This window comes from Copadichromis virginalis, linkage group LG11, assembly GCF_057382275.1.
Source record: "Copadichromis virginalis isolate Kocher_CV1m ecotype Utaka linkage group LG11, C_Virginalis_male_GT1.1, whole genome shotgun sequence".
Lineage (NCBI taxonomy): Eukaryota > Metazoa > Chordata > Actinopteri > Cichliformes > Cichlidae > Copadichromis > Copadichromis virginalis.
The window spans coordinates 32,067,135-32,095,077 of record NC_140628.1 but is presented as its reverse complement, the minus strand read 5'-3'; the positions used below and the strand labels follow the sequence as shown (position 1 = coordinate 32,095,077).

The 27,943-nt window shown below is 39.3% G+C and overlaps 3 protein-coding genes across 3 annotated transcripts in view; 2 read left to right on the top strand and 1 right to left on the bottom strand.

Moving 5' to 3' along the window:
• The window catches only part of LOC146699098 (uncharacterized), a 34,225-nt gene extending 23,631 nt beyond the window's left edge, over positions 1–10,594 (top strand). Inside the window, exons 17-26 of the mRNA XM_085472608.1 lie at positions 42–95; positions 3,649–3,720; positions 4,280–4,315; positions 6,574–6,618; positions 6,749–6,781; positions 7,860–8,006; positions 8,899–9,075; positions 9,227–9,317; positions 9,627–9,704; positions 9,983–10,594. Coding sequence (XP_085328734.1) covers positions 42–95; positions 3,649–3,720; positions 4,280–4,315; positions 6,574–6,618; positions 6,749–6,781; positions 7,860–8,006; positions 8,899–9,075; positions 9,227–9,317; positions 9,627–9,704; positions 9,983–10,179 — 930 coding nt within the window. The 3' untranslated portion in view covers positions 10,180–10,594. The remainder of the gene's footprint in view (positions 1–41; positions 96–3,648; positions 3,721–4,279; positions 4,316–6,573; positions 6,619–6,748; positions 6,782–7,859; positions 8,007–8,898; positions 9,076–9,226; positions 9,318–9,626; positions 9,705–9,982) is intronic.
• A 5,187-nt stretch (positions 10,595–15,781) lies between these two features.
• LOC146699097 (uncharacterized) lies at positions 15,782–21,026 on the bottom strand. The gene is made up of 5 exons (XM_085472037.1): positions 20,980–21,026; positions 19,738–19,865; positions 19,263–19,382; positions 17,845–17,941; positions 15,782–17,067 (listed from the first exon to the last, which is right to left on the bottom strand). The coding sequence occupies exons 1-5, from the start codon at positions 21,005–21,007 to the stop codon at positions 17,009–17,011; spliced, it is 432 nt and encodes a 143-aa protein (XP_085328163.1). The 5' UTR covers positions 21,008–21,026; the 3' UTR covers positions 15,782–17,008.
• Positions 21,027–21,109: 83 nt separating this feature from the next.
• On the top strand, positions 21,110–25,242 carry cd83 (CD83 molecule). Its single transcript, XM_085472036.1, has 5 exons — positions 21,110–21,212; positions 21,376–21,512; positions 22,302–22,530; positions 23,156–23,259; positions 23,478–25,242. The coding sequence occupies exons 1-5, from the start codon at positions 21,167–21,169 to the stop codon at positions 23,637–23,639; spliced, it is 678 nt and encodes a 225-aa protein (XP_085328162.1). The 5' UTR covers positions 21,110–21,166; the 3' UTR covers positions 23,640–25,242.
• The last annotated feature ends 2,701 nt before the right edge of the window (positions 25,243–27,943 follow it).

Below are 27,943 nucleotides of genomic sequence, written 5' to 3'. Positions count from 1 at the left end.
TTTCTTCCTTTAACCTGTTATTACCTGCTCTTCCTTGGCAGGGGAGTAAAGGCGATGGTGGCATCAGAGGACCTCGAGGCAGAGTGGGCGCTGGGGTGAGTGAGTGGCGTCACAGTTATAATACAATGTGGGAAAGACAAATTGCAAAATTTAGATACCCATAACCACTTAAATGTCTTGAAACACCAATCATGAAAAACACATAAATTTTCAATTGATCACACTTAGGAAAGCCCAGTCAATTAACTCAAAAACTCACTTTCAGTTTTTCCTTTTTTCTCCCACAGTCCATTTCCGTGTTTGGTTCTTTTCCTTATTTACAAACATACAACAGCTCTTGTGACAATTCCCACAATAAATCACGCCCATTCCAGTTCTTCTTTTGTTCCCTTAAACTGGAGGATTTTCCCATGAGCAAAAGAGTTACTTTTGCACATGTGTTTTACTTACAGGCCAGTCCAGTCTTTCTAGTCCAGTGATCTCAGGTCCCTGCCTGTCACAAGTGGTTCTCAGACTTTTTCTGGAATGCCCCGCTGCAGGAGCTGAAATACAGTTTATTCCCAATGCCCCACAATTTTTTATCAATCATTAAATGTAAGAAAGGATCCAAAATGTACGCTATATGGACAAAAAAGACCACCTCTGAATTCAGGTATTTTTAGCCCCATTTCCACAAGGTGCACAAAATGTAGCACCAAGCCATGCAGTAATGGTTAAAAAAGAAGCCATTTTGCGAAAATCTTACCTTCTTGATATTCAGTGATAAATTTTAAGTGTTGTTATTGCTTAAGAACGGCAGCAATTCAGACATGGAGTGGAAGATCACTGTTCAAATTACAGAGCAGGGTTTCTGAATACTGAGGTGCATTGTGCGATAAATTAAAGTAAGAGTTCCAAACCCCCTCTGGCTTAAACAGTAGCACAAAAACTGAGCTTCATGATACGGACTTCGATGGCCAAGCAGTTCCTGTACATCTATTATGCAGCTGCCCCAGTGCTTTTGTTCATGTAATGTTAGTGAAATACAACAGGTAAGAATTATAAGAACATTGGCAACATTGTCTTAAGAACAACTTATTATTTTTAGAATGTCATGTTGCCAGTGCCAAAGTTTTCATTTGGGAAGGTGGGTGACAATCACTTAACAGAGGTGATGACTTACGACACCAGCTGTCATTCACCTACAGTCCAGTCTCGAGATCCCTCCCCAGGTGTTTCAACCGCAACTCGCACCTTGTCTGGGTGACCTCAAGAGCTCAAACTATGAGCTCTTGAGCTCGATGATGGAGTTGGGCAACATCTTACAAAGATTTCACACTTTCACACAACTCAGTGACCGAATGACCCAATGCTTTTTTCACTCCTTGACTCATGTGACATCTCAGATGATTATTAATGTGTCAACAACCCTGAAGACCACTTCCAGTTCCCACTGGAGGTTAATACTGCATACTGTGTTAATTCTAACCCGCTCCTGAATAACTTGGAAGTCGGGTTAGAATTTTGGAACAAAGTTCCCAATTGAAAAGATGGAGCATACCAACATGGCAGCACTGAATGTAAACAATAGTAAAACTGCAAACTTTTATTCTGTACTCCAACTCTTGTGTATTTTTCACTCATTAAATAAGTCCTATGCAGAGCAGTGATCAGGTTCTATCCACAAATGTGTTTTTTTAAGCATAAAGAATAAATATTATGCTTTATTTCTAGTGATACCTGAATGGCTCTAGCTTGCTGACAGTCAAAAGAAATTCTGTTTTTCTTGGAGCGCTCTAACTCTGGAGTGATGCCACTCCCGACTTCCAAGATATCTGGAATCTGGAATGCAGCATAAATCCCTGGAACTTTAAAACAGCCTCTTGGATGAGAGGAGAAACATCTTCACAAACCTAAAAAAGTCCACTTGGTTTCTTTTTAGGCACTCGAGACTACCATGTCCTGGATGACTAAGAACCTACACTGACAATCAGTAAACTAAATACATATAACCTTTCATCAAAAACAAAACACAAATCTTCATAGCCAGTTTGTAAAAGTAGTTTTCCCAATAACAGAAACAAATTACTGAGAAAGAACCCTATGACCACCTGGGTTATCTGGTCTGAGAAGCCAAAAAGTTACACATGGGTTTAAATTGAGTAATAGGGACAGACCCTTTGGTTATCGCGACATCTGCTGCTTCGTTGTTATTCATTGTCTTACCACTCTTTGGCCAGTCCCATGTAAATGTCAAACTAATGTTGTGTGAAATCTATGGTCTCTGTAGGCTTAGGGGAACTTTAGCAGTTGCATTTAGCCTTTATATGCCAGTGTTTTTTTTTTCTTTTTAATTTTCTGGGAGATACCAAAGGGAAGTGAAACATATTGCTAGACATAAACAAATTCATATCTGTTTTTATCCATGAAGATAATATGAATAATAGGGCTGCATTTTATTTAAGAAATAGAAATTGAAAGCAGAAAACGTCAAACAGTTACAGATGAATGCGGTGAGATTATTTATAATCCTGGGAAATATCAAACCTAACAAATTATTTACAAAAATATATTGAATCTGAGTACATTCAAGCTATTTACTGGATGCACAGAATAGATACTTAGCAGTGGACTGATTTTTTTTTTTTTTTTTTTTTTTTAATTCTTTCTCAGTTCAGCTGATCTAAGTTATGGAAACTGTCCATAGATCAGTGAATTGCAAGTCAGGGAAAATCCAGAAGTGGAAGTGAAGATAGCGGTTTTCATTAAAACATAACACTGTACAACTTTTAGCAGCTGTTCTACTGAATAAGTAAAGAATTTTCCCAAAGCTCAAATCAGCAGATTATTTTGGCATGAATCCAGTCAATGAAACCCATGTGACCTTAACAGTGAAACTATGAAAAGAGGATATCGCTAATAGTAAAAAAAAAACAAATAACAAACACACTGTTAGTTTGGATTATAGCTAATAGATCCAACAGGCAAACTTAATGTATTTTTATGTGTCTCTAATATACTTTAATCCAGAGTTACATATCTGGAACATCTGGAGAAGAGGTTGACAGAGAGATGAGAAGCTCAGTAAACTGGTGACTGACCATACAGTGCTTTTACATTTTTTCATTACAGTGGATTCTATCAGTTAAATCCTGAGTAATTATTTCAAAGTTGGTGTTCAGAGAACTTTTCAAAACCAAACATTGCTTTAAGCGCAGCATACCTGATATATACTTTGGCATATAGAAATGTAAGTGGTTGATGGATTTCCTTCAAATTCAGAGAAAACAACAAGTAACCCCAGCATAGACCCTTGTGGCACTCCACAAGATATTTATTCAGAGAAATGCAGATTTTTTCCCCCATTACTTGTTTTAGTCTTGACATGAATGTGATTTCAAAATGACTGAGTCAGTTTCAGTAAGACTGTTGATTATTCTGATGAAAGTCTTTTGACTGATTATTGTAATGTAAATAATATCGTTAAGTGACCAATTGTTTGATTTTCATATCTCATCATCGTCTATTCAAAGTTACCGTATAGGCAATAGCTTAAGATTTCTTTAGCTGTTTTTAATATAATTGTAAAAACAGCAGAAATGAAAGATAAAATATTTGCTCAGCGCAAGCCTATTTAATTTTCAGTTGCTTTTTTTATTTGTTCAACAGGGAGCCCAAGGAGAACAAGGAGATGCTGGAATACCAGGAAAACCAGGAGCAAAGGGCCTCCAAGGCCCAAAAGTGTGTGCACGCAATACTCTGTGTTCAACATCTTCAAGGATTTCTCTCTTCTATCTTTCAGTCTTTTAAGAAATATTAAACATTGCATTGTTTTTGCTGCACCAAAAACCTCCTTACACTTGATTTTGTCAGCAAATTACCACAGTTGCCAGTAGTTTGTTTTGAAGACACCAACCTGTCTGCAAACACTTGCCAACTACTCAAAAGAGCAGTAGTGAAACTTGAAAAAAGTGCCACCAAAAGTCAGCAAATAGTGAGTTTTTGCAGACAGTTCTGTGTCTTCCACGCAGTCTCCTAGTGACCAAAACAATGGGTGGTTACCAGGCGGTTTTGCAGTCAGGATTACTGTATTAGCAACTTGTAATAAACTAATAAAAGCAGTTATAGTTTAAATATTAACTTAAGTATTGTGCTAATCATTCTATTTGTGTTAGTTTAGTGTTTAGTCATTCTTCCAAATGTCTTCCACACATTTTGATAATTTTCAGAACTGACCAACAGACCTTTAATATCAAGATATATTATTTAGTTGTGTGTTTAATTGATTTTTTTTTAACAGGGGCCAAAAGGTGAGACGGGACCTGATGGGGAGAAGGTGAGTTCTTTAACTATACAGTCAAACTGCATTACAAAAGTAAAATAAAATAAAGGTATAGCGACTGTAACTTGTGACCTTTTGTATGCCTAAAAGACCAGACACACTTTCACTTGTAAACAAAACAAAAAATAACACATTAGCTACCAGAGAGTGCTGACTCAAAATTCAAATTCAGTTCAGGCTTTGATGAAAACTCTGAGTCAGTGAAAACAGACAAACAATCTTTTGTCAGTTGTATGGTCAGAATAAGTAGCTAGTTAAATACTTTCCTATTTACAATCGCTTTCATGTGTCTGTGTGTGGACGGAGGTGCGGTTTGAATAGCTAAGTTGGGGAGTTCCCTTGTCTGTGTTGTCAGAGTTTTGTTGTGTTTGACATGAACTTTGTTGGGTATTATTTAGTGTCAAGGCTCAGGGGCTGCTAGTGTTTGTGTGTGTGCTTAAGGCTTAAGGCTTTCTTTTATCTCATGGGTGTAGCAGTTTCTCATTTATGTTGGAGTAGAATAAACGGAGGAAAAAACTACCATAGCAGTAAAACCACATGTCTTAATATTGTTGAGATCTAATTCAAAATGAAAGTTGGAAGGTTGTCGCTCCACTCGTAAATTTGGCTGAAAGTTAAAAATACTTTTCCTTTTCAACACATCTGCAAACTACTCAGTCCCCCACCAGATTAACACCCTCTTCCTATGAGGCAGCAACTATAGCACCACCATGATGTCCTCAGAGTAGAGCTGCTGCTCCTCCAGATTAAAAGGAGCCAGTTGAGGTGGTTCGGGCATCTGACTAGGATGCCTCCTGGGTGAGGTCTTCTGGGCATGTCCCACCGGGAGGATGCCCCGAGGCAGACCAAGGACACGCTGGAGAGATTATATCTCTCGGCTGGCCTGGGAACGCCTTGGTGTTCCCTCAGATAAGCTAGAGGAGGTGGCTGGGGAGAGGGAGGTCTGGGCTTCTCTGCTTAACTGCTGACATCTTGTGATGGTTGTAGAAACATGATCAAAATTTCTTAGTTGGCACTTTTTATTTCTTTATTTAATATTTGGTATTAAGTTGGCAGCAGCATAAAGAAGGTCGGGGAAGGGGGGCACAGACGTATCAGCATGGGGCCTATCAGTCCATCTTAATCATTTTTATCCTTCATGTTACCAGCATATTAAACATAAACAGAATACAGACTAAAGAGTAATTTACTGCAAGAAGCAAAAATAATAGCAAACTAATGCTATCATTTTTCTGTAAAGCAAATTTACCTACAGGTATAAATAAAGTAACCTTGAACCTTGATGTCCAAGATCTGTCCTGAGACCTCCTCCAGGACATGCCTTCGGAGACATCCAGTAGGCTTCCTGCCCTAACCACTTCAGCTGGCTTCTTTTGATGTGAAGGAATACCAGCTGTACTTTGAGTTCCTCCCGAATGGCCAAGCTCAGAACCCTCACTCTGAGCATGAGCATAAACATGCTTTGGACAAAGTTGTGCTGCAGTCTTATTCTTTCAGTTACTACACTGAGGTGGTGGCTCAGATGAGGGTGGAGATGTAGAATGAGCCATAAACTGAAAGCTTCACTTTCAACCCCAGCTCTCTCTTCACCACAGCAGAACAGTGCAGTATCTGTGTTACAGCAGATGCCTCACCAATCAGTCTCCCAGTCTCTTGCTCTTTTCTTCCCTCACTCATGAAGCAGATACATAAACTCTTTGGGCAGCAACTTATCCTTAAACCCAGACAAATTTCACTCCACACTTTTCTTGTGGAGAACCATGGCCTCAGACTTGGAGATGATAATTCTCAATGTTTTATAGTCAGATGCAAACCACCCCAGTGCAAGCTGAAGGTTACCACTTGCAGAAAGCAGAGATGATATCCTGACACCACTGAACTGGGTCTCTAAAACATTAGTATTTTTAGAAAGTACTACTCAAAATAGAAAATAATGGTGTCACATCATTTGGAACAAATTGACTGAAGTCTTAAAAAAATGGGAACAACAGGAAAAAAGTTATTCTGCAGGAGTCTGCGAGGACCCCTGTCAGTAGGATGTGGGTAAAGACATTGTTTCTGAAAATGTCTCCTGACCTGATTAAACGCAGAAGGGAATTACCCACCATTGAGTGGTGTTTTGTTATTCCTGCTTGTCCTGTTAGTTCTGTTATTGGTGACTCAAGAAATAAAGCACCTGCTGCTGGTTATATTTTATATCCTCTGCCAATCATAACAACTTCCTCTTTCATCATATTTACTTTCCCCTGCAGGGTGCAGCAGGGAAGAAGGGCACGAAAGGCGAGAAAGGACAGAAGGTGATTTTACCTGTTTACAGTTAGATAAAGAAACATCTTCCTACAAACCGTACTCTCCATTTCATTTCCTCTTTCCACCCCCGCTGGGATTTACTCACTGAGTTTGTTCCTTTTTCGTTTTACCTTTCAGGGAAGCGTAGGAGACCGTGGAGACAGAGGACAGGTGCGTACTTGATTTACATTTCTTGTTTTTACTCTAATGTCATAGAAATACATGCACATGATGCAGCGTGAGTTTCTGAATCCATAAAAAAACCATTTCATGCCTTTCCTTATTATACTGATTCCAAGTTGTTATCGGTTTTAGTAGAATATCCTACATATATCAGGCAAAAATCAGAACACATTACTCCATATGTAAAAGAAATATATAAATAATTTAAAACCATGAACATTAAACAGGGCTAATCGGTCTGGATAGCCTTCAGAGTTTTAAGGTCATCCTAAAGGAGTTGCATGTCATTGAACTCAGGTCAGGCCAGTCATTTCTTTCCCACACTAACATCAGAAAACCCACTTTTTAGGGAACAGGCTTTATACACAAGGGTATTGTCATGTTAAAGCTGAAAAAGGCAAAGTTATACAGGGACTGGTGTGGAGTACTGCACCAATAAGCTTAGAAGGAGATAAAGTTAATACTGAGTACAACTGAGTTAAGTTTGTTGGTTCAGTCATCCACAACAGCCCCAGTTAGTCACATAGCCCTTTGGGAAAACTGACAGTCCAGCCCTGCTCCAGTATTGTCCTTTGCTTCAGTGCAGCATGAAGTTTGTTCTAAACTATGAAACAACAACTTTCAGAATAAACATACAAACAGGCATCCAGTGTAACATTGTTTCAAAAGACATTCTGATGCTGCAGCTTTATCACTTGTCTCAAAGCAGAGGTATCTACATTAGCATCTGTTCTTCGTAGCTGGCAGAACTGTTTATGATTTCTCCACATTGTCTGCCAGGTTAACAGCTGACAGTTGACCCGAAGCTTATGTTATTATGATGGGATTTCAAGACAAAACATTCAAATTTTTTTATCATCATCACACATTTTCAAAATCCCTTCACTTCACTTCCCCGTTGCCCATGCTGTAATCTGTGTAAACATATAATTTGCAAAAACTCAGACAACTAACTAAAAATTAGTCATACTAATTACGCTTTTTGGGGTATAAACAGTAATCTGTTGTAGTGTAAAAGTACTCACATGCCTCTTTCTTCTTCATTTGAAACATCTTCTTTTGACAGCGTGGGCCTAAGGGAGCTGTTGGTCCCATTGGGGCTCCAGGCCCGGTTGGACCTCCTGGCATCCCAGGGGTCAGAGGACAACGTGGTCCAGCCGGGGACCCAGGTCTTAAGGGTCGAGCTGGACCTAAAGGAGTGCAAGGTCCATCTGTGAGTAACATCTGCATGGGAGAATGCATGGATTTTTGAATTAACCAAATTGAACATTGAAACAATATTCATTTGTAACCATTGTGAACACCAGTTCATCAGTGTTAATACTTGAAGGTTCATGTTTGCTGTTTTTCACCACTAAATAAATAAAATAAATTGTCCAAAATAAAGACAATGTTGGATAACACCTCCCACCCACTCCATGACATGCTGGTCTGTCTTGTTAATGTTGTTTATAATGGAGCACTGTAACAAAAAAATAATTTCCCCCAGGGATCAATAAAGTATTCTGATTCTGATTAAACTGAAAAATCCCTGTTTTCAACTTAAGTTAAACTTGAAACACACTCAGTGTGTTCTAAATAATATCTACTGCTTTATTTAAAAGAGGAACTAAAAGTATCGCTGAAACTTATTTCCCTGACGTCATTTCCTTCCTGGTTCCATTATTTTCACTTCAGTTAGTCATTTTGAAAAGTCCAAATGTTATATGAAAATATTATTGGCTTATATTATTTTAGCTTTTATACATCTCACAAACAGAAGGCTGATAATATCACAGAAAAAATTACTGTTGGATAAATCACAATAACGTGTCTTCTTAAGAGCTGGGCCTCAGTCTACTAAAATCATTAATAATTAGAATGAATTCCCATTATTAATTAATGTGCACAATATTTTCGTGACTAACTTATCATTCATTTTGTATCTTAGACGTCAGAGAAACTTCCAACACCTCTAGTGATCAGCATCAGATGTCTGATTTTGTCTGAACCTGACCAGTTTATTATTTCGTTCACACTTAAAGAGTAAGATGATAGCTTCTTACTGTAACGCTGGAGTTTTGCAGCATTGATGCAGAGAATTTGAATTGTTTGTTGTCCTGCAGGGTCCTGGGCTTACTGATGAGCAGGTCTTGCAGCTCTGCAGAGGTGTTGTTACAGCTCAGATCTCTCAGTATGCTTCCTCCATCAGAGCCAAGTGCTCTCAGGGCTGTCCCATCAACAACCGGACACTCATTGGGCCCCCAGGAGCTCAAGGGCCACCAGGGCCACCAGGCAAAGCTGCAAGTCCCTCTTCAGTCTTTTTATTATTTATTATTTATTTGTCATTTTAATAGCTGCTGTGAGATAAACTAGGGATGTGATATAAACTCTTGGATGTCCTGCCCTTATACCTATTAGTATATTAATATAATTTCTGCCTTCATCTACCAGGGTAAAGTAGGAAAACCCGGAGCAAAAGGAGCCAGAGGTGTTCAAGGTGACAGAGGACTGGAGGGACAAAAGGGAACACCCGGCGACAGAGGCAAGAGTTTCCTACTCCCTTGACCAATTAAATACCTATGTTATTTTTTTATATTTATGCTTTTTATTGAAGGTTTTAGAGTTTAAGAACTGTTGAAAGGTTAAGATGGACATATAAGGGCACATAGTGGGGAAAAAGTTGGATAGCTAAAGAACGGCACTAGTGTAAATTAAACAATTTAAAATCATTTAGAATAGTATTCTTGCCATGGTTTTTACTCACAGTGTCAGTATTTCATCAAAAGGAAAAAAACCTTTGAAAACATAGTTGTGCAGCTTTGTGAGTTGCATCTTTTATCTTTTTTAAAAGGTCGAAAGGGACCCAAAGGCGTTGTAGGAGATCCGGGTATAGGGCTGCCAGGACTCAACGGACCACAGGGACTCAGAGGTAGGACACTGGTCGCATCCACACTGTCAAACATCCTGTAAACATTACTTCAGGACTGTTTTTTTTTTTGTTTTTTATCTTGAATTAGATAACAGTGAAAGATAACAGTGTATCTGTAATAAACAAGTAGTAAAGCCTGAATTTTTTTAAAATAAAAAATAAAAAACATACCAATTTATTTATTTAGTCCGTAATTAGCCAAAAACTCAGTACTGTCTTGATATAGCGTAATGAATGTTTGCACCATGTTTTCTTTTTTCAAATTTTGCTTTTTACAGGTTCACCAGGTAACCCGGCAGAACCAAAAGATGGCATGGAGGGTCCCCGTGGGGCTCGTGGCTTCCCTGGTCCCGTGGGTCCACCCGGCATGGTTGGATTTGCAGGTGTACCGGGATTTTGCGAGGCACGAGACTGCAGCATTTATGCACCAGTGATGCGCAAAGAGCAGGGTCTGGTGAAAGGGCCAGTGAGTTAAAAAAATCTGAAACTAAACATCAGATATTATGGTGCTTATAGGAATAACTTGGTGTTAACAATGAAATATTTTACATACAATATTGTGACAATAGTCTGTCAAAAGCTGTGATATAAATGTCAGTGGATAAAGTGTAGTGTCATGATGCACTTCAAGATTGTGCAGAAATCTCATGCCTCTAGTCAACATCTGATACCACACAGGGATTATATTTCATACATGTTCAAACTCTGCAGCAGTTTTTACTGCTGTGTATGTTGTGATTTTAGAAAATGATAAATTATCCCAAGCTGATTCCTTATTTCTTCATTTTAGTTTTTTAATTTCTCTGGTACCCAAAGAATAAATAGATAAATCTATGTAAATATTTTGTAAAGGCTCTAAAGTACATGTGCTGCGCTCTGAAACAAATAAACAGATGTGTTCTTTAGTCAGTCTGAGTCTTCAGTTTTTCTGACTGGGTGCATTTTTATTTTATTTTACTTTTTGCAAAGTTTTTGCAGTCAATGACCCCAGAAATGGCCTGGTTTCAATTTCCTGGATCTTCCACGACGTCATAAACATCTTTTTTTCAGTGATTCAAATAAAAATGAAAAAGAAAAATAGCATATTACACTCTTATTATCAGGTTTTTTTCACTGGATTTCTTTCAAATATATGAAAAGTACACTTATGGTAATGTGTGGCTTAAAAATACACATTTACTATGTGACCTAAACAATGTTATAGTTTCAAACTAACATTTCAACAAAATAAAATGGCAGAATGAGTAGTACAGAACAATTTTGTGCACAACAAAAACCCAACTTTTTTTCTTTTTTTTTTTCTTTTTTTTTGCCTGTCCCGTTTGGCTCTTTTGCCATCAGAATTATTGTCTAAAGGCAAAGAAAGATGCCCAACGGATTTACTTTACCAAATTGACCATCCCAGCCTTGCCATAATGGTCTATTTGATTCACCTTTTATTGTTTATTTTATTTTCACTTGCTGTATACGGGACAGACTTGACTGGAGAAAGAAGGAGAGAAAGAAAGAGGGAAAGAGAAACAGCTGAGAAGAGGGACGGGGGAGAAGGGCAAAAAACAAAAACCAACAGAACGGGCAGAAAAAAAAAAGAAAAAAAAAAAAGCATATATCGATCACCTGGATCGATATATGCTTGAGAAAGAAAAAAGAAAACAAGCAGAAGAGAACAAGAGTAATAGAATAAACAACATCACAATGATATATGGGAATATGACAGTAAATACTAAATATTAAACATTATTGTGCAGCACATAAGATCAACAGAACACAGTGTGCTTTGAGGTAGGAGCCAAAAGGGGTGTAGTTTGTGGGTGTGATCACCCGTGTGTACACCTGTGAGCATGGACGCGCTTCCATCCATCCATCTTCATCCGCTTTATCCGGAGCCGGGTCGCAGGGGCAGCAGCCTAAGCAAAGAGGCCCAGACCTCCCTCTCCCCAGCCACCTCCTCCAGCTCATCCGGGGGAACACCAAGGCGTTCCCAGGCCAGCCGAGAGATATAATCTCTCCAGCGTGTCCTGGGTCTGCCCCGGGGCCTCCTCCCGGTGGGACATGCCTGGAACACCTCACCCAGGAGGCGCCCAGGGGGCATCCTTGTCAGATGCCCGAACCACCTCAGCTGGCTCCTTTCGATGTGGAGCAGCAGCTGCTCTACTCTGAGCCCCTCCCGGATGGCCGAACTTCTCACCCTATCTCTAAGGGAGAGGCCAGCCACCCTTCGGAGGAAGCTCATTTCCGCCGCTTGTATCCGCGATCTCGTTCTTTCGGTCACTACCCACAGCTCGTGGCCATAGGTGAGGGTAGGGACGTAGATCAACCGGTAAATTGAGAGCTTCGCTTTTACACTCAGCTCCCTCTTCACCACGACGGACCGGTGCAGCGTCCGCATTACTGCAGCCGCAGCCCCAATCCGTCTGTCGATCTCCAGCTCCCTTCTCCCATCACTCGCGAACAAGACCCCGAGATACTTGAACTCCTCCACTTGGGGCAGGAACTCATCCCCGACCCGGAGTGGGCACTCCACCCTTTTCCGGCTGAGAACCATGGCCTCAGATTTGGAGGTGCTGATCCTCATTCCCGCTGCTTCACACTCGGCTGCGAACCGTTCCAGTGCGAGCTGGAGGCCCTCACCCGATGAAGCCAACAGAACCACATCATCTGCAAAAATCAGAGATGAGATTCTGAGGCCACCGAAGCGAAAGCCCTCCGCCACTTGGCTGCGCCTAGAAATCCTGTCCATAAAAATTATGAACAGAACCGGAGACAAAGGGCAGCCCTGGCGGAGCCCATCACCCACCGGGAACGAGTCCGACTTATTGCCGGCAATGCGAACCAAGCTCTTGCAACAGTTGTATAGGGATCGAATGGCCCGTAGCAATGGGCCAGACACCCCATACTCCCGCAACACCTCCCACAGGACACCCCGAGGGACACGGTCGAATGCCTTCTCCAAGTCCACAAAACACATGTAGACTGGTTGGGCAAACTCCCATGCACCCTCAAGTATCCTGGAGAGGATAAAGAGCTGGTCCAGTGGACGCGCTTGTTTTTTTTAAAAGGTTCCTTCATGTAATGATCTGCTAGAGGGTGTGGGGGGGCCACAGCCCCGTCCTCCAGGGCATGAAGCAGGTATGGAGGAGATCAAAACTCCAGACATCCAGAGGCCCTCAGAACACAAGAGACCAAGGAAGACCAACAGAGGGGCAGCCGCGCCTCTGTCCCAGAAAGAGCTGAGGAGAGTCCCAGATGAGGGCTCACTCAGCAGCCGCGGAGCAGAAGCCAGGGGGAGTTGCAGTGACGCGCCCGTGAGCTCCGCCGGCAGCCAGCTGTGCCTGAGTGACCGAGCCCCAGGCCGAGAGGCCGGGGGCACCCCACCTCCGAAGTGGCCCGAGCGAGCCCCAGAGGCTCCAGGCCCCGATAAGCGGCCGCCAAGGAGTGAGCCGGCGTGTACCTGGACGCCCATCCCCAGACACAAAGAACCACCAACGCACCGATGTCTGAGGGAGTCCGCCACTGGCAGGGGAAGTGGTGGTGGGGGGAGATAGGCCTCCAAACCTTGGAGGGCCTGAGATGTCCCCAGAGAGGTGGCGTCTGACACCCAACCTGACATATAGACACAGACATACAGGCACACACAGATACAAACATCCATTCCCCCCCTCATGCTCTCATATGCACTTACTCCACACTCAACCAACGTGGAGACAGACATAAAGAGACGCTGTACACACGATCACACTCCCCAAGCGTACTCTACGAACCGGGTCTAGGTACCCTTGCCCCTGGAGGGGGGAACTGCACCCAGACCCAGGTGGTGTTACCCTTTTCCCTGCGGTGGGGAGAGGCAGACCGCCCCGACTCCGCAGCAGCAGGGAGGCCCCACACTCCAGACCGCAGCCGGACGGCCAACTCCTCCTCCTAGCCCCCCCCCCGCTCCAGCAGAAACCCAAAAACCCAACTTAAAAACTATGATTATCAGTGACATGGACTTTTTGTATAAAACTACATCTGTTACCTCTTCATTAAGAAAGCACTCAGCACACACAATAATTGTGTTTTGTTTTGTTTTATTTCATAGCTTTGCAATAATATACTACCAGCATGGACAGCATTGATGCATTGATTAACATATGATAGCAGCAACACAAGAAGGAAAGCACATAAGTACCCTACACCCTACTGCATGAAATGACACATGACTGTAAAAATATGGAATTTTACATTCTAATGTTTGGTGCTTCAATAGAACATATTACAACAGTGTGGTTAAAAAAAACAAAACAAACAAACAAATAAACACCTATTCGGCAGTAGGATTTTCAAACAAAGCAATTTTTTTTTTTAATTAATTCTATTTGGCTCAGTTTTTGTTTTTGATTATTTCACATTTTTTTCCAGTCTCTAATGAAGTCTCTAATAAAAACAATAATACTAAAAGTCCCCCACCCCATATCTCTCTCTCTCACACACAGACACACAAACACACACAACAAACAAACAAAAGCACCACTTAATTGACTGCATAGTTTTTAAATACTCAGCTGTTACGTTTGATATGTCCTTTTTGTATTTCAGTGGGACAGCTTTTTAGTGCTTTTATTGGAATGTTTCTATTATTAACTTAATGCCCAATTTTAATGAAATAATCATTTTCAAAAGATAAGAGATAATTGGGAAGCAAAAAAGAGCATAATTGTTTGTTAATTAAAACAAATGTATTGATTTGATTTTATTTAATCAAAAGCTAATGATATGATTAAGAAACTGATTAAAAAAATCACAATTAAAACATGTTGTATTGAAAGTACATGGACTGTCTTGATGATAAAAAAAAAATTAGAGAAAATCTGAAGTTTGTATGTTTTTTCACATTTTTTAATGCATTTTTTAATGGGCAGAAAGAGTTTAAAGTTAATGCCTTATATATAATGTAGCAGATGTGTAGGACAATTTATTACATATTCATCTGGTCCAAATGAAAACACTTTTAATATTTTATTTTTTAATACTTTACACTTTAAGTTGGTAATAAAATGTAAAATAGTTTCCCTAGTTGGAGTGGAAGTGTCGAACATTTGTAAAACACATGAGAGGTCAATAAAAAAAACAAAAAAGAAAATAATGTATTCCAGAAAGAAGACACATCTGGGTTAATCTGGCTATTTTATGGCAACTGGTGCATCTGCCAAACATGGATAAAAGGCGCAGAGTGGTCCTAACATTGGTCACAGCTAGTGTTGGGTCAGATGTAGCCTGGTATTAAACTTACTCCACCAGTACCAGTACAGTACCATTAGTCAAGGCCAAAGTGCCTGTAGAGAAAACTGCAGATATGGGCCACATTTGGGCGAAACAGTTATTGTAGGGAGGAGAGAAATGGAGTGGAAAACATTGGTAAAGAAATACTGGCAGTTTATCTCATTTCCACTCCATCTATACAGAGAATGGCTTTGGTTCTGCTTTACTAGTTGTAGCTGTCATTTAAATGTAGTAAAACCGTTACAGTTACTATTCAAATACATATTGTAAACATTCATAGCTGCCATTGCACTAAGAGTTCTGGAGGTGCCACATAACTGTATTTATGTCATCTTTTAATAAGATGAGCCACACATAATTTTGGCATTTTTCAGAATAAGAATGGATCACAACATAAATAAAATTCTATAATCTATGAGTATTGTCTTGAATATTGACTGATTCTTTATTAAATCTCAGCTAAAAAGAGTTTACTTTAGCCTGTCAAAAAAGCTGTAAATACCTTATTGTTAGCCACTTAAAATGAATAAAAGCAGCAGATATTTTTTGTAAAAAAGAAATGTCAATTTCCCATTATGAAATTAAAAATAAAAGTTTTTAAAAACGCCTAATCTCAGTTTCCCAAGGCACCAATCACATAGTTTAAATAGCTTATTTTGTCATAACTTGAAATGTTTATATGGAGCATATTTATTCAAAAATAAAATTGTTCAAAGAAAGTAGCTTATTTATTAGCAGCTCAGTTAATGTCAGTAAGTGGTTTCAAAACAGATATTACCTGAATATTTGCTTTGTTACTTTGGATAGTGTCAGTTTTGACCAGTTTAGATTAGTTTAGTTAGTTTTGAGCAGTTTGTTTAGAAATGCTTGAAAATGTATGAAACACTAAAACAAGCTGTGTTCTGTGCTTGGTTTAGTCCTACAGTAGTAAAATACAGCTTTGAGGTCGCTGGTGCAATTCAAGTAAACCAAACAAACATAAGATGCTCTTTTCTGCTTCGACAATCTCTGACCTTCTTTCAAGTGCATTCAGGGTATTCTTTTAAATAAATAAATAATAAATTTGTCAGCACTTCACTGTATTTTTGTTTCCTGAGATTATAACAGTAAAGTGACAAGTGGGACCTGTTTATACTTTCAGTTTGTTAAAATTAGTACCTGGATTTTTACCATCACTGGTTTGTAAACATCAAATTGGCATGTACACATTTTTTAAACCTCTTCCAGTCCTATGACACAACAGAAACCTTCTTCCCTTCATAATACACTAGTCACAATTTCTGAAAGGTTTCTGTGAGCAGCTTTGTTCAGTGAACTCTGGGAGTTGTATTTACCAAGTGTAGCAGCTAAGTACACCTCTGTACTGTAGTTTAGTGTGTTTCAAATAAATTGAATGTTTATCTTCATCAATAAATTTGTCATTTAAATAGCAGCAGGTCATGTCCATACACATTCAGTGTCAATAAATAAATGGTAGCAGCAAATTGTCTCATTAATAAGGAAAATGTTACACTTTTTAAATATTTTGTCATCATTTAACACTAAACTTAAAAATCTTACCAAAAGGGGCAAGGAGACAAAAGCGAAAAAATTGACTGGTGATCATTATTATTTTGGCTTGTGGAAGAAATCCATGAAATTTTTAAAAGGGTCTTTCTTGGTAAATACACCCCTGAGAGAAACACGACTCAAAAAAAAAAAAAAGTGAGGTTTTTAGGTTGTAGGATATATTCCAATGCTCTCTAAATCACTTTCATTTTGTCATTTAACAGTAAAGGATGGAAACCGATGTGCCTGAAGAATGATAAAGTGTTTCAGTGCTGTAAGAAGAAGTGTAAATATAATATTTTTGAGCTTATAGCTGTATAAAGTATGAAAGTATAAAATTGCCTTCATGGTAAACACTGTCTGCACGGCACTGCATGGCGAGACAGTGCAAACTGATTCAAGCTGACAGGAAGCAAAAGCATAGCTGTTCCCTTAGCAGAAATACCTTCCACCCCTGATATTAAAAGCATCTTTTCTTTCTGGCAAAAGCAGACGACTCAGGAGATCATCTGCTTCACAATCCATCCGGCTGTCAGTAGTGCCAATCCAACGGTGCCTGCAGCAGAAAGAAAATTGGTTAGCAGGTTAGATTTTCATGCTTATAATAAACCACTATTCAGATAGGTGCTAATATAGCATTCACTAGTTTTAATGTGTGCATCCTTTGTCTCTATTGTGGAATTAAATATTTTTCAGCTTACTGAATAGATGCCATAACACAAAGTTTTGGATTCTCCATTGATTTGATTAAATGACTTGTACTGTGTGCTAATAAGCTGAGCACTGTTTGCAAGCAAACGGGAACATTTCCACCCTTATAACAAGATTGTTACCTGGGACATTCGTGTCTGGTTAGTAGCATTGCACTCCTATGTAAATATGTGTCATGTTAGACACATGATGGAGAGTTTAAAGAGTATTTTAAGACTGCCTCATTCTACTAGACCATCTACTTTAGTCCTGTATTGAACATGGGCTGTTCAACATCTTCAACAGCTGCTGATGTTTTGATATTGCTTGTGTTTTAACATCAATAACATCAAAACATTGCAGAAAACAAATAATTTTACTGTCACTCAGAAGACTGTGAGACTGTGATTCATGTCATGCACGGGAGTGGGTTTTTTTTATCCTTTTTTTGTTCACTGAAAAAAATCATGGCCTACTTTGACTACACCAATTCAAAATTGTATCATCTTCTTGAAGAGAGAAATAAAAATAAGCTTAAACATTGTTTGGAGAGTGGAATCTAGGTCTATGTTTATGTATCTCAAAAATGGAGTTTAAAAACACAGTCAAAAATTTGTCTGTCATTGTATAAAACAAGACTTACTCTGATGCCTACACGACCCATTAAAATCCTTAGGAACAGTCTGGGAGCAGGGCTGGCTCTGGTAGTGGATGCACTCCTCTTTAACAATACCAGAGCGCTGTAACAGATAAAGTGAAAATAAACCTGAAGAGTTCTTTCTTTATTGTGTTGACATGACTTTAAATGGATACTTTTGACTGCCATGCCTTTGGGTCACCACAGCACAGAGATCTATATATTTATATCTGGCACAGATTTGACACCAGATTCACCTCCTATGCTCCCATGTACCTGTGCATGGGACCAGCACTGGATATGTATCTCCTCTCAGCGTTGCTTTCCTCTAATCATTACAGGGTCAAAGTTATACATACAGCCCCACTAAAATTTGTTTAAACATCTCTAAACATCTCTCAAATGGCACCTCAAGCAGATGCTGTTGGTAGCCATCAGCAATCTGTTTATCTGGACATAGTGTTTTCAGAAGAGACCTGAGAGATGTTTCTCATCTAAGTCTCATCTAACTGCAGTTTTCCCTAACAGTACATTTGCATAATGGCCAAACCAGAGTTTCATGATTGTTAATATGTAAACTGCCATGACTACTTCTCAGTGGCCATAAGCACCAGTCATAGAGAGCTAAGGAATGGCTGCAATCACAATAATGCAAAATGGTGAAAGATGTACTATTAGGCTCCCTCCTCAGTTCATTTCCTTAAAGATTTATGGTCAGATGATGGCCACAGTGACAAAAGGTATGCTTGTAGAGGTAAAGGTGAGGCTTCCAAACCTAAGAGCTCTGTAACAACTGTAAAGCATGATGGTGGTAGCATCATGTTTTCATGGTACTGCTTTGCTGCCAGTGGTTCTTGTACACCCACAAAGTGAAGGCAGAAGTCATTTTGGTTGTCCATGTAGACAGATACAAGTTTTAGTTGAGCCTGAAGGTGCTAATTTTGGAGCACACACTTCTCTTGGTTGGCACCAAGAAAGAACCTTGAACATCTTAATCAATTTCCTCCTATTTGAGCATGACTGTTTGGGTATTCTTCCAGACCTTGGCAAAGTCATGATACATCCCAATAACTTGTAATTATGTACAGTTGTCTGAATTGACTTATGGAGTCTGTACTTAGTTAGAAATGACTCCAAGAAACCATGCTTTCAAACAAACCCCTTTTTAGGGGTTTTAACTGCATCATACATGACTTTACATAATGTTTTTCCCTCTAGAAAGGGCCTAAGTTAAAACAAATATGGTAAATGGTAAATGGCCTGTATTTATATAGCGCTTTTTACTAGTCCCTAAGGACCCCAAAGCGCTTTACATATCCAGTCATCCACCCATTCACACACACATTCACACACTGGTGATGGCAAGCTACAGTGTAGCCACAGCCACCCTGGGGCGCACTGACAGAGGCGAGTGGATAACGTACCATATGACAAACTGTGGTAACATTTAGATCCACGCATTCATCCATGACAATTGTTCCACCTTCAATTTTCTGGCATGGATGTACACAGCTTTTTTTCACACGTTTGGAGTGGGCAAAGGTCTGCAGAAAGGAACAAACCCAAAAGCAGAGTTAGTAGGTTGTTTTGGGGGTTTTATACCAGTTGCTCGCTTTAGAATTGTATTCTTGGGCTCTAAAGTGGCTTTACATGGCTTAATGTTCAAAAGAGTTCTTATTTCTTTTATATTGGACTCATTGATCCTCTGAAATAAGCTTGTTGACTGTACATTCTTGTCATAGTTGAAAAACTGCTTTCAACAATTGAAGTATCTCTAACCATGCCTTTTTAATTACTAGCCGACTTCAGCTGATGTGTGAAAGAACAGAACCAGGAGTTGACACTTTATTAGATTTTTGTAACACAGATTTTTGTGTGAACTTGCAGGAATATTTATACCTTGCCATTAACACTCCAGGTGTTCTCACAGTTTTGGTCAAACTCCAGTGCTTTACTTTGGCAGCAGGAGTAAGGAATGTTTTTCTGCATCACCTCTGAGCTGCTTATGGCCGACCCCACAGCAGCAACTTAATAAAAAAAAGAAGAAAAGAAATGCATTAGACTATGAACACTTCTGTGATTCACCGGTTTTGGTTTCATCTTCTTATCATTAATCAAAGACCTGGACAGTGATTGTTAATCTCTCTCCATTTCACCCATTATTAATCTCTAGGATATACAATATGTTTGTATCTTTATTTTTATTTAAACATTCTGACAATAGTAATGAACCCCAAAGCACAAATAAAAACATTAGCTTCGCATGTACACGACATAAAATCCAGCGCACATCAAAGAACAACCTGTTATATGGGACGTGTCTCTTGTTTTGTTTCTGATACTTCCACGTGTAATAGTGGTAGTAAAAAGAAATTACGTGACTCAAAGATGGGAATTTCCTACTTCAATGACATACTCTTTATTTCGCCATACGCACTGGAAAGCACCTCAGGGGAAAGGAAGGGGAATCCCTGGATGCTTGCGCTTTCGTTACAGTGACCGAAAAATTAATCAGATGATTAAAAAAACAACATTACGTATTCAAAATGGTAAGAACTTTCTTGCAGAATACAATTACAAAAATACGTGTCAGCTATAGCCTAACGGGCTATTCTCGCAAACAAGGCATATAAACGGTAATGCATAACGTTGAATAAGCTTTCAGGGCAAGTGTTGTGCTATTTCTTCATGCAGTATTTACACTACAAAACATTTCAAACCATAAGTTATGAACAAAAAACACTTCAATTTTGCCAACTCTCAGAAAATAATACAAAACTCGATTCAAACTCCCATCGATTGATTTATCGCTGCCATTTTACACGAAAGACAAACGTGTGTTCGATAGGGTCTTTAAGGTCTTTAAGTCTGCTGATGCTAAAATGACTTTCACAAACTTTCTCTACTTTTTCTCCGGTGAAGCGAAACATACGATTTGGAGACATAGGATGTTGTTTACTTGGTTATGCTAATCGAAATCGAAGTTGTTGTTATGCCGATGTTGCAAAATCATCTGAATAAAAAGTCGCTTTATTAAAAAAATGATATTACATACCGGTACCTCACCGCAACGTACTGAGAGCTTGGGTTGGCTTAAACGTACAGTAAAATGCATTACAAGACCATTTCTAATATACTTACATAGCAGGACGATAAGAACAGCGTTCATTGTTTTTAGCTTTACACTAAGTGAGAGTAGCAGTTGAATGAGACCTCGCGCTCATCCGCCCCGCCCCTTCCCTTCCCCACTTCCTTCTCACTACAACCCCATTTAAGGCTGAGGGCACAGTTCTCCTCACTCTCGATTTCTAAACATTCAGTCAACAAGATGATATCTGCAGATTTCCTTGGCTGTCTTCTGCTCTTCTCGCAGGGTGAGTGTCTTTTCAGTTTACTTTAGTCGAACGTTATATTATTAGAGTTTGTACATTCGAATAGCTGTATGGTATAGTTTGTAACCAAGAGCTGCATGTTTATATGTATTGAAAGAAAAATAAATACGTGTACTGAGAAACATCTTATTCTTGTATTCCTCAGGCGTGTGCCTCGCTGTGGGTGCAGCTGTCAAGGAGGACACACCAGAAGTCGTGGTCCTTTCGGGTGAAGACTCTATCCTTCCGTGCAAAGCGAAATTCAAGCCCGGAGTCCAGTACCTTGCAGTGAGATGGTACAAGGTAAAAATAAATTAAATAACCAAATAAATACAAATACAATTTATTTTTATTGTCATGCTGCACATTTAAGAAGAAAAAAACATGTCAGGCTCTCCTTGGCAGATTACTGCAAAGTAATATCACTTTCGTTTCTTTCGAAAGTCAAAATATTTGTAGTCAATCACATAATGAAAAGGTTATAACAATGAAAACACAAAGTACAGCACTACAACTGGGTAACATTATGAGTATGCTGCAGTAATAACAAGAGCAGCCGTACTTACAACTTAATTCTTTAGTCTATAAAGTCTAATTAGGAATGTTAAAGTAGAATTACCTGCGACTCAAAATGTACTTTTTCTTCTATTTCAGTAATGTTAAAAGTAGTAGGGGTAAAGTAAAAAGCAGCAGTGAAAGTAACAGTAAAGGTTTATTCATTTATTTCTTATACTGTCATAAAGATTATTGCTGGTCACAAGACACTGCTCAGCCGTGGTGTATAAAGGTCAGAATGGCAGTATAAACATGTCTGGTGATTATTTTAATCCTTGTTTTTATGAACTGGTTAAATATTTAGGCTTTTGCTTAAAACTACAAGGTTCAACTCAAATATGGGGTGTGCAGTAACTGTGGTTAATGGGTTAAAAGTTAAAAAGAAGAAGTGCTATTTATAGTAGTGGCATTTTTTTCCATTAACAGAAGTGATAATGACACTGACATCAGGCGTGTTTGGTTTGGCTGTCTAGTCTCAGATCCTGTTTGGTCATTCATCAGGCACATGACTCTAACACTGGACTGATGCTTTTTCAGGTTTCAGAGAGCCCATCGTCTGCTCGTAATGGCCTTTTGACCAGAGACCTCCCAGATGGTACGACGAGATGGTACGATGGCGTGGAGAGAGATGTGGCGCTGGTCAACGAGACCCACGACATCCTCCTGGCCGACACAACGTGCAGTGACGCCGGCGTGTACATGTGTCACCTGGCAGCACCTGTGGGAGAGCAAAACCAGGACGGCTACGTTCACCTGGTGCTGGCAGGTAAACGTTTGTCCCAGTTGTCTCTGGGTTCTTTAGGTGCTCATGCAAATTCAACATACAGGTTTCCCAAACTTTCCCAAGTTCCCTGAGGCATCCATGACTGAAATTTGACTCAGGGAGAACTTCCAAACTTGAATCAACTGTTATATTTTGAGCATCAGCTTTACAAAACTATCACTCTTTGGCCCAAGGCATAGAGTGTGGGAATCATCTGTCAAGCACATGATTTGGAAAACATCAAGAGCATTAGATTTCCATCAAAAGCTGGTTTAGAAGAAGCTTATTTTGGAAAAGCTTTTAAAGGCTTTTACGGTGGCTAATGCTGATGTTCAGCTTTTACCACGTTCTATATTTTAGCAAAGAAAGACAAAGAAAAACTCATTGGTAAAGTCTGAGCAGATTTATTGGGATACCAAACAAGAGGGGATGTTTCCTTAGATATCTACAGCAAAGTGCACCTCGAGTTTTCTGATATGAAAGTTTGAAAAATGTACAAAATCCAGCCACACGGGAGTTTCCTGTATGCAGAATAGCCTGACTAGGTTCACAACCTGAGCTAGCACAGTGTGGTACAGTTCAAGTGAGTTCAAACTTGAGTAACTTTAATTTGTGTTTTCATTTTCAGATTGTCCAGCTGCTCCCACAGAAAGTCTGGAGAGAGATGATTACTTGATTCTTTTCGCCTCCGTAGTGATAATGATAGCACTTCTGCTGTCTTTCATAAGCTACGTAAGTAATGGAGGATAATTATATATAAACACACTAATATTTAAACAGATTTTCCACAAGAGATTTCTATTATGTGCATCCACTTAGAACCCAACTTACCTAATAATCATTTTGTTGTACTACCAAAAGATTGTAATGATCATCTTTAAACATACTCAAACAATATGCATATGCTGGTCATTGTTAATCTAAATGTATTTCCCATATCTCCACCACAGGTTTGTTTGACGAATGGATTGAGAGAAAGAAACAAACAACAACAGCAAGAACAAATAACAAAAGAAGATTTTTTCCTGAACAAACCAGTGGAACCAAAAGACTTGAAGTTGATCTACACTTTGGGTCCAAAACCATCCACAAAAACTATACTCTGTGTGTAAAGATGAGGACTAACGTTGGCCAATAGAATAAGTACACTCTGCCCTGACATGTGGAAACTGATGGAAATCGGAAGATTATGCGACAACCTTTCAAAAATCATCAGAAAAGTCAGATATAGAGCTGGATCTCCACAGATGCCAAGATGCTGGAGAAACTGGTGACCTGGTTCAAAGAGCAGGTCCAGTAATCAGACGTCGGTTGGTCAGTCTGTGGGTTAAATATAAAAGAGCCACTGGTTAAGACAGAAAGACAGTGAGTTTGCATGAGCAGTCAGTCAAAGATTCACATTTATTTTGTAAAAACCTGAATTTTTCAGGTGATATTACTTTAATTGCGCCCCATAGCTAAAAGTTTTATTAAGAAAATGACGTTTTTCTGCAGGCAGACAAACACAAACATATAAAAACTGTACTGTCAAGTCAGGCAAACAGTGACTATGCAGGATGGAGCCAAGAAGGTTCACCCTTGCGTTGTTTGTGCACATGTAGTCATGTAGTGGAAGATGTGTGAGTATCAGGAGTAAAAGGCACTGATGTTATTCATGAGACTGAAATGTCCCACCGTAGTAAGAGGATCTGTACTTTTATGTGTTTGTCAAGAATTCTAATGTTTACACAGAGGATGGATGCATTCCTACAAGTTTAAAGTGTCCACACTGAAAATTACTTTAAACTACCTGCTTTAATTGAGCCATGACAGAAACTACCATTCTGGATTCTGTTAATTGTTTTATGTTCTCATATTTTCTTGTTTTCTTTCTTTAAAGCAGACCTTTTAATAAGCTATTGTTATATAAGTGATTTTCTGGATTAAATCTATATTATTGACTTATTAATGTTGTAACTTGAAAAAAAATTATGTTCAGAGAATTATTCTCAGGAAGTACCACATCTGTAAATGACCTTCAAGAACAACAACACCAAAAAAAGGAGACTTTTGTCACTTGAAATGTTAAAAAACAAAGTGACCTTCTAAAGAAGAAGTGAAACATGATGACATATAGGAACACCCGTGATCTATTTGCATTTAGCGTGACATTTGTTTTGGGGAAAGTCCTAAGAGCGGGTCAGTGTAGTCTGGATTTATTTTTATCGGTCCACTTCTTATTTTTTATGTCCGCATTTAGGTCTTCGCCTGTTCGTTCCAACGTGTTTGGTAACAGACATAAAAGTTCTTTTGTTGCTGCTCCACAGCAACATGTATATTGCCTAAATCTTCAACAGAAAAAGAATATATATATATATATATATATATATATATATATATATATATATATATATATATATATATATATATATACTTTCTTAAACTGAAAACAAAAGGAGACAGAAATGGGAACACTGATATTCTGCATTCAGTCAGCGTAACATGAGAAAATTATTGCTTTATTTTCTGTATCTCAATTAATGATTCATGGATACTTTTTTGATTCAATGATACACATAAGAAATACATTGGTATTTCTTATGTGTATGTGCGTCTCCTAATGTGTGTTGTTGATAGTTTAAAAATGCATAAAAAAAACACTATATGGACACATCTGCAGTACCAGTGATCTCCCAAATACTGCCTGTATATTAAATAAATACATTTTTGAGTTTGGATCTGTGTCTCTGCAGCTTTTTGGGGTCTGTTCATCAACTAAAGTGCAGCACATTAGTGTCTAACAATTTATGTCTGATGGTGCAGAAACCGACTTTGGAAGTCAGAAATTACTCAGAAGCTTCTACCTCTCCTGGACAGACTCTGGGCATTCCTTGTTGCTTTCCAAACTCTGACATAAAATATAAGAGGTCATTAATAACTTGTGGGATCAGTTGTTCGATCTCCAGTTCCTTGAGTCTCCGTGCTAAAGTGTTGTTGGGCAACATGCTTGGTTTGGGATTGGTGTATGGAGTTTGTAGTGTAAAAGTGTTCTCAGAGTAGAAAACCACTTTACCAGTCAGTGCCAGTAAATTTACTACAAACTGAACTAGGTGATAATAGGAGTAGTTAGAAAAGCTAATCTATGAGTTATTACACTAACACTTCTAAGATGACAGCTGTTAAACTGCATCTTGGGCACCTGACAAACCTTCCTAACTTGAAAGTGTAGTTAGACAAGTTACATCATCATCATCATCAACTTTATTTATAAAGCACTTTAAAACAACCACAGCTGACACAAAGTGCTGTACATTGGAACTGTAAAATAAAATTACATGAGATATAAATAAAAAACAAATAAAAGAAGAGTGAAATCATTCATTAAATAACTACTTCAATTAAAAGAGAAACTAAGTCTCACTGAGGTTAAAAGCCAAGGAATAAAAGTGGGTTTTAAGATGTGATTTAAAAGTGGACAGTGAAGGGGCCTCTCTAACATGCATGGGCAAATTATTCCATAATTTTGGAGCCACAATAGAGAAGGCCCTGTCCCCTCTGAGCTTCCTCCTGGATCTCGGTACCTCCAGGAGCAGCTGGTCAGCTGACCTGAGAGACCGACAGAGTATGTGGGGATGAAGAAGCTCAGAGAGGTAAGGCGGGGCAAGGCATTTAAAAACAAACATAAGAATTTTAAAATTACCTCTAAAAGACACAGGCAGCCAGTGCAGAGAGGCCAGCACAGGGGTTATATGCTCTCTTTTTCGAGTTCCTGTTAGGAGTCGTGCAGCCGCATTTTGAACCAGCTGCAGACGTGAGAGCAATGACTGACTGACCCCCACATTAAGTGAGTTACAGTAGTCCAGGCGGGAAGAAATAAAAGCATGGATCACTGTTTCAAGGTGCTGCCTCGAAAGAAAAGATTTTACTCTTGCCAGTCGCCTTAAATGATAAAAACTGGACTTCACCACTGCTCCGATTTGGTTGTCCAATTTAAAATCACTGTCCAACTTAAAACCAAGGTCAGTAACAACAGATTTAAAATAGACTTCCAGGGATCCTAAAACAACAGAGGAGGACTCACAGGGACCACTGGGTCCAAACACCAACACTTCTGTTTTCTTTTCATTAAAATTTAAAAAGTTTAGAGCCAACCAAGCTTTAATGTCATCTAGACATGTCAAGAGAGGTTTTATGGTGATGCCATCCTTGTGTTTTAGTGGCAAATAAATTTGGCAGTCATCGGCATAACAATGAAATGATATCCCATGCCTTCTACGGATAGAACCCAGAGGCAGTAGATACAGTGAAAAGAGCAGTGGCCCTAAAATTGAGCCCTGTGGGACGCTGCATGACAGAGGAGCAGAAGACGCTAATAAATGAAGTGAAGAGCTGGGCAGCATGGCACTGCTTCCTCTCAACAGGACGATGCTGGAGTCCAGTCCTTTCCAGTCACCTTTCTCACTCACTATGTATTAATAGACCTCTCTGCATTGAATCATATCTGTTATTAACCTCTGTCTCTCTTCAGCATGTCTTTTATCGTGTCTTCCTTCTCTCACACCAACCGGTCGCAGCAGATGGCTGCCCCTCCCTGAGCCTGGTTCTGCTGGAGGTTTCTTCCTGTTAAAAAGGAGTTTTTCCTTCCCACTGTCGCCAAAGTGCTTGCTCATAGGGGGTCATATGATTGTTGGGTTTTTCTCTGTATCTATGAAGCGCCTTGAGGCGACTTTTGTTGTGATTTGGCGCTATATAAATAAAATTGAATTGAATTGAATTGGAGGTGAACCACCTCTGTCAGCTTGTCCTGGGAAAATGCCAAGTGTTAGCTGGAACAGGCTCATGTGAACCGGATAAGCATTTAAAAAGTGGATAGATAGATAAATGGCTGCATCTGAAGTGAAGGGAGGGCTGACACAATGGTTAAGGAAGCTTTATATAGATGAATACATACAATTCACTGTATATTATGGAATTAAGTTGCCGCTGGATGAATGCTAAGCTTCTAAATATATTTTATGTGTCATAATGGAAGCAGGGCAATCCCTCAACCTGAAGAGTATTGTATCAAGCTCTGTGAGTGTTCAGGGAGAGTAGTATTCTATTTTAGTATAATATTTGTTTTCATAAAACTGTGGAACTCCCTAAAGTCTTAATTGATTTCAGGAAATTTCGCGGAAAAGTGTTGCACCTGATGGGAAGGCACCTGAACTCATAATACGGGAATACGACTTGGGTTTTCTTTAATGTTGAATGAGCAGGAAGTCAGACTTGTTCCTTGACCCTAAATAACTCAACTACGAGGTTAACCAAGTTTCTTCCGCCGTCTTCACACTTCACCGTGTTTGAGTGGTTGGGACTTTTTCAAAGCAGCACTTCTTGTAAAACTCAGACCTCGCGCCTTTTTACAGCTCGATGCACAATATATGTTGGATATTTT